General features: G+C 39.8%; 1 protein-coding gene across 1 annotated transcript; it reads left to right on the top strand.

The window, feature by feature from the left end:
- Nucleotides 1-5,112: 5,112 nt before the first annotated feature.
- LOC138870901 (uncharacterized) lies at nucleotides 5,113-6,315 on the top strand. Its single transcript, XM_070148741.1, has one exon. It carries the CDS (start codon nucleotides 5,113-5,115, stop codon nucleotides 6,313-6,315), a length of 1,203 nt encoding a protein of 400 aa, XP_070004842.1.
- The last annotated feature ends 926 nt before the right edge of the window (nucleotides 6,316-7,241 follow it).

The following is a 7,241-nucleotide window of genomic DNA, read 5'->3' as shown; positions in this document are numbered from 1 at the left end:
CTTATTTCAGGTTCTACCTAAACTTTTCTAGTCCAAATGAGTCCCTAAAGTTTTACTGATTTTCACATCAGGGCAAACAACTTGAAACAAAACAAAATATGCATCAGATGTTAATAGAATAGTGGAAAGTTAGAAAAAACTACTGTCATTTGAATTTGAATCAGCCTAATATATTATTAGGACTGTTCTTCCTAGCTAACTACATCAATCATAAAGAAAATCCTAGAATCTAAACTAATTCTGCATACAGATTAACAGGCTAGCCAATCAAACACCAAAATCTAATGTTAAAACTAGCAACAGGAACATTCAATTAAAACATAATCAAGGCAACTAGTTTATTAAAACCCTATTCAGACTTAACTCATGTAATTTAGGCATAGAAACTTAACCAATTACTTTATTAACAACTAATCAAAACTAAAAATCAGATGAACACGCAGCTATGAACATAAAAACACTACAAAGCAAATGAAATCCTAAGTGAGCCTGAACTTAAATGAATATTGATAGCAGAAGTGGTAACAGTCAAAGAATCGAATAGGATCTGGCCATGAAAGCTAACAATTAAACCTAATTAAACCTAAACCTATGCTATTACCTAACATGCTTTGAACAAAGATGAATTAAACAAGAAAAAAATCTGAAACTAAAAGAAAACCTAAAATTATGTTGTTAAAACAAAAACACTCAGTCATGTAGAGAGGAAACAAAAAATAAATTAAAACAATGAAAAGAAAAGAAGAAGGGATTTACCATGTTTTAATTTAAGAACACTAGATCAAAACACAAGCTTGTCTGACCTGTTGAAGTGTAATATGGACTTTGACCAACATTAATCGATTGTTCTTAACAAGAACAATCGATTAATGGAGGTTTTAAGTCCATTCGACCAAATACAGCCCCAAAAAGAGAAGAAAGAAAATTAGGGTTCTTCTGGAATCAAGAGATTTGAAATTCGAGGAACCCAAGGCTGATTCAAAAGGGGTTAATGGTGGTTTGGGGCTTAGAGAGGGGTAAAGGCCATAAGGTGTAAGTTTGAAGTGATTTGGAACGGTTGAAGTTTTGGCCGAATTTTCGATTTAAGATTCGAACGGACCAGGCTTGACCGAAGGAAGTAAAGTGAAGATTTGGAATGGGGAGATGCAGGGGAGTTCGTGGTATCATTGTGGGACTGATTTGACCACCGGAACCGCCGTGAGGCAATTTTCGGTGGTGGTTCACGGTGGAGGCGGCGTGGGATTGTGAGGCGGCTAGGGTTTTTAGAGTGAAGGTGAGAGACAGAAGAAATGGAGTGATTTGGGTTTTGGGGGTAGGTTGACTTCGGTTCGAACAGTTATAAGGTAAAGCTCAGTCAGTTTCGGGCCGTTGGATTGATGAGATCCAACGGTTGTGATAAGGCGTGACCAAAACGGGGTCGTTTGGGGACTAAGAAGAACTAGACCGGGTTAGTTGGTATTGGGCTTAGGTTTTGGGGTGGATTTGGCCGGATTTCGGACAAAATTTGGGCTGGTTTGGAGACCCAATTCCGGAAAATTAATACCCTCTTTTTATTTTCAAATTCTATTCTTTTCTTCCTTTTTCCCTTTTCTTTCTCTTTTTTTAATTAAAAATCCTAAATTACCTAAAAATGTGAAATTAAACTAATTAATTAATTATAAAAATTGTAAACATCACTTAACTCTAGATTAAAAAAGAAAAACAATAAACTAAGAATTAAAAGATAAACAATGTAAAATGAGCTATTTTTGTGATTTTTAAATTTTTATAAAACAAATAATTACTGATTAATCCTAAAAAATGTAAAAAAAAAGTCCTAAATACAATGTATAATATTTTGGTATATTTTTTTTCATGATTTAAATAAATTAAAAATGCACAGAAAAATGCAAATAATTCAGAAAATTCTACGGAAATTCCTAAAATGGCCAATAATCAACAAAAATCTATTTTTTCTTGTGGTTTTATAGGAGTGTTTTGTATGGGGCAAAAATCACATGCTCACAGATGGGACAAGTAAAAGAGCCGAGTGAGGACAATACTGCCTCTTCTTCAATGGAACCAGGTACCTCAATTACAACCACTGAAGCTGAAGAAAGAGTGGTTGATGCAGTTCAGGGTACTCCACTAGTACCTGAGAGAAGAATACAAGAAAACCAGTTAAATATACCCACATCCTCTACAAATGAACCTCATATGTCTAACTGAAAACGCAAAAGCTCTCATCCTCTCGACAACATATTACCCTTCTAGATTTTGGAGTACAAACCAGGTTAAAAGCCAGAAATTCACTTGCCTTCTCAGCCTTTCTCTCCCAAATAGAACCCAATAATATCAAGGAAGCCCTAAAAGATACAGATTGGATTACAACCATGCAAGATGAGTTACATCAGTTTAAAAGGAACAATGTCTGGCACCTAGTACCTAGACCCTCTGATAGAACCATCATAGGAACCAGGTGGGTATTCAGGAACAAACTTGATGAACATGGAAACATCATACGGAACAAGGCCAGGCTAGTGGTTCAAGGCTACAATCAGGAGGAAGGGATTGATTATGATGAAACGTTTGCTCCGGTCGTTCGCATGGAAGCTATTAGAATTTTAATCGCTTTTGCATCTCATATGGAATTCACCTTGTTCCAAATGGTTGTCAAAAGTGCATTTCTGAATGGACTTCTTAAGGAAGAAGTCTATGTGAAGCAACCTCCAGGGTTTGAATGTCATGAACATCCTGAATATGTGTTTAAACTGGACAAAGCATTGTATGGGTTGAAGCAGGCTCCTCGAGCTTGGTATGAAAGGCTGTCAAAGTTCCTCTTAGAAAATGGTTTTAAAAGAGGAAAAATTGACAACACCTTGTTCCTAAAGAAACAGGGAAGGAACTTGCTCATTGTTAAGGTCTATGTTGATGATATCATTTTTGGGGCAACAGCTGATTCTCTGTGTGAAGAATTTGCAAAACTCATGGGAAGTAAATTTGAAATGAGCATGATGGGGGAACTAAACTTCTTCTTGGGCCTTCAGTAAAACAGTCCTCAAAGGGTACATTTATTTGTCAGCAAAATACATCAGGGAGCTCTTGAAGAGGTTTGACATGGAAGCATCAAAGGTGATAGACACTCCCATTGCTCGACCACTCGACTGGACATGGATGAAACTAGATGCCCTGTGAATCAAACCATGTATAGAGGCATTATTGGGTCTCTTCTCTATCTCACTGCCAACAGACCTGATATTGTCTTCAGTGTGGGGCTATGTACAAGGTTTCAAATCCCAAGGAATCTCATTTGAAGGTTGCCAAAAGAATTCTGAGATACCTTAAAGGAACACAGGACTTGATCCTTTATTATCCATCAGGTGAAAGTTTTAATCTCATCGGATATGCTGATGCAGACTATGCAGGTTATCTTGTGGACAGGAAAGGTACTTCCAGAATGGCTCACTTCCTAGGTTCATGTCTCATCTCTTGGGGCACAAGGAAGCAAAACTCAGTGGCGCTTTCAACAGCTGAAGCAGAATATGTAGCTGCAGCTTCTTGCTGTGCTCAACTTCTATGGATTAAGCTGCAACAGGAGTATTTTGGGGTACTTATTGAGAGTGTTACCCTTCTATGTGATAACACCAGTGCACTCAACATGGCCAAGAATCCAATTCAACACAAAATGACCAAGCATATTGATGTGAGGCATCATTTTCTGAGGGACAATGTGGAGAAAAGGTTGATCTGCATGAAGTTCTGCAACACAGAAGACCAAATTGAAGATATCTTCACCAAAGCATTAAGTAGGGAACATTTTGAAAGAAATAGGGTGAAGTTGGGGCTTTTGAAGCCCAATTGAGAACCTAATTCCTCATCATTTGGCTATGAAAATCACCTTCAGGTAAAACTAGCTAAAGTATTTTCTGGCCAAGTCTAACTCACTTCAATACCATTGCAGGTAAACACGCATGATGAGTATAGAAGTTGTAGATGCAGTGCATGGATGATAAAAAAGGATTAATACTTTCAAATAATAGGTCAAGGACCTCGTTCTTGCATCAAAGGTTAGTAGTTATGTGCATTCCTTAATACACGTCTTAAAAGGGTAAAAAAACTCAACTGCCATGTCATCCACCTTTTCAGGCCCTGCTATCACGTCTCTTCACTTCAAATCATTCCATCTCCCTCTGAATCGTTGCACTTCTCCATGCACAACCGTTGTTTTAGAACTGGTCCCTATCTCTCTCTTCATAATTATCCATTCTTAATAAAAACCCTCATCCGTTCTCCACAAACCATAAGTCCTCCATTAGAACTTCCCAAAGTACCTTCACTTCATCTTTTCAATGGCTGATACAAACTCTGACCCCCTACCTCATCATCACTGATACTGATAAACCTATGGAGTCCTCCGTCCCCACTGAGTCTTCTATAACCACTCTTACTCTTCCCGCTGAAATCACACCTCCCCCAGATTTCCCGTCTCTCTCCATTTCAGAAACCCTTAAAATTGTTGATCCGTCCTATCTATCTTCTGAGGTTCCCACTAATCAAAGAACAAGTGGAGAACAAGGTCAAAGCCCTGAGGTCGCAGAGGGTTCCGCCATTGATGCTGCAGATTCCGTAAAGGCAGTGGCACCGATTGAGGAAGAAAATGTTGTAACCATCTTTGTGGTATCTGCTGACGGTGTCCTGCATGAGATAATTTCTCAGAGAAACGAGGTACATGGTGTGGGGGAAGAAGGAGCCATAGTGACTGTTGAGGGCGCTGCATTAGCATAAACTACTGGGCCCTCACATGTGGAACCTGACCCCTCTCCCGAGGACCCAGGTCGGGGTTCTCATTCCCAGGAAAGTTCTGCTCCTACATTTGCTATTGCGTCTTTGGACATTCAAGCACCTGAGATGAGTTCCAGCGATGAGGAGGATTTAGACAACCTGGCTCTTGATGCGTTCATAGTCAAGCAAGGGGTGGTGTTCGCTCCTGAGTCTTCCACCAAGCGACCTACTACTAGGTTGCAAGCTAAGGTGGTCTACGACTCTGCCCTTCAGAAGAGCAGAAAAAGTAGTAAGAAGTAAAGGAGGAGGTTGGTGAAAGATAATGTGCCAGTATGTGATAAAGTTGTCCCTATGGTAGAAGTGGAAGAGGAATCTGGTTCCTTGGTGAGACGGTCCCAGAAAAAGAAGCAGCCTGTTTCAGTAGAAAGAGTTTCAACCCCCAGTTCCAAGTTGAAGGATGTTGTGAGTGAGCCCTCAAATTCTGATGAGGATATGTTAGTCAAGTCTAAGGGAAAAGAGAAATCAAATGGTGGGAAGTCTGGCAAACGAAAGACTGAAACTGTTCAGGAACCTGGTTCTATGAAAAGGCTGAGGAGTGAAGGCAGTTCTGTTTCAGAACGGCTAAGGCACCAAAAGGTTCTGTTGGGTCGTACGTTTGACCCAGCAATCTCTGAGATGGCTGGTATGCGACAAGTTCTTGAGATGGTTGAGTTTCAACGATGGGGGCATCTACTCCAAATAGATGCACCTAAGGTGTATGAGAATGAGGTTCAAAGCTTCTTTGCTACCCTCTTTCCCATTGAGACTGACCATGTTTGCGCTTTGGTGAATGGAATAGATATCGTGTTCGATGTAGGTTTGCTTGGGGACATTCTTAAAGTCCCTACAGCTGGTGAGTCTAGTGTGAAGGATGCGTGTCAGTATAATTTCTGGAATGTTGTGGTAAAGGACAATGTGAACCAAAAGGGGGACCAGATACACAAGAAGGCATTACTCTTTGTTTATCAATTGCTCTTCGAATTGGTAAACAAAGTTCTATTGCCTTGTGATGAGAGGAGGTCCATGACCCTTAAGTCTGACATGTTTTTGATGGAGAAACTGGATAGCTATACTCCTGTCGGCCTGCATGCTATTATGATCGAACACATGCAAAAAGTAGCAACCTTCAAGGATGTTAATCATGGCCTTCCATACGGGTTTCTGCTTACGCAAGTGTTTAAGTTCTTTGAGGTGCCGCTGGGGCAAGGCAAGGTAGGAACTAAGAAGCAAACTTTCTCACAGACAACATTGGAAGAATGCGAGTGCATAGAAAAGAATTGGGGGGTAGGTAGTACATCAACCATCTCACAACTCATTAATGCTCAAAATAGTGCAACTGAGGAGATCCGTCGGTTGAAGGCTAGGAATGCTATCATGGAAGGTCAGCAAGCCCAAGGGGTTCCGGTGTCAAATGATGAAGTAGCTCGTTTGACTAAAGAGAATATTGATCTCAGGGTACAAGTGGAGAACCTGAAAGCAGAACTGCTCAATGAGCAAAAGTCGGCCAGTGTCTGAATAGACCTAGTTCTCCAAACTGTTGTTGCAGCCTCCAAGCCCTCTTCTCCTAGTACCCCCTAAGTACCCCTTCAATGACCAGTTTCTGGAATGTTCTTTTAAATTTTTTTGTGGCAGATGTTTTGTTTCTTTTTTTGATGTGGTTAGGATGTAACAGTACTGCTCCCGTCTTTAACAGTCTAATTTTGCCTTTGCTTTTTAAGCAACGGCATATATTTTTATCTATATAAAATCTATCCTCTTTTATTGTCTCATTGCTTGTATTTTATGATTCTCTTCTCTATCATGTTATGTGCACATATGTGGCATGAGTTAGCTCGGCTAGACTTCTTTATGTTGTTTAACTGCTTGTGTCTTTTTAATGATGCCAAAAGGGGGAATAAAATAATGATGATAAAATAATTTGAATCAAGGATCTGATTAAGGGGGAAGGCATAAAGTTAGGGGGGAACTTGTGAGCTCCTGTTACTTTATCTGGTTCTCCTTGCTCTAAATACATGTTATCAATGTCTAAGTTTGTCATCATCAAAAAGGGGGAAATTGATGGGTTTTCAATGTCTTTGCCTTATATTTTGATGATCTAACAAACTTGTTGTCAAGGACCAGATAGGGAATCTGACACACTTGGGTTACATTGTAAGTTAACGGATTCCAGCTAAATGTGAACTGCTATAGCTTCAGGAGATAGAGAACAAAACAAGGACCTGATACCCTTGTGGTTCCCTCATAGCAGTATGAAGTCAATTGGACACAGCTGGAAGCGATGTGACTGTCTGCACTGCACTGTTTCCGGTGGCCACTTATTCTTTGACCAACTAAAGTGATTATATCATTCAAGTGATGTCATCAAGGTGTATTAACAAGGATTTTATATCAAAACATCACTTGAACACTTGAGAATTCATTCAAGCTTTCTGCAAAACAGT

This window comes from Nicotiana sylvestris, chromosome 6 (assembly GCF_000393655.2).
Source record: "Nicotiana sylvestris chromosome 6, ASM39365v2, whole genome shotgun sequence".
NCBI lineage: Eukaryota > Viridiplantae > Streptophyta > Magnoliopsida > Solanales > Solanaceae > Nicotiana > Nicotiana sylvestris.
The sequence above is the reverse complement of the archived record's forward strand: the minus strand, read 5'-3'. Positions and strand labels throughout refer to the sequence as shown.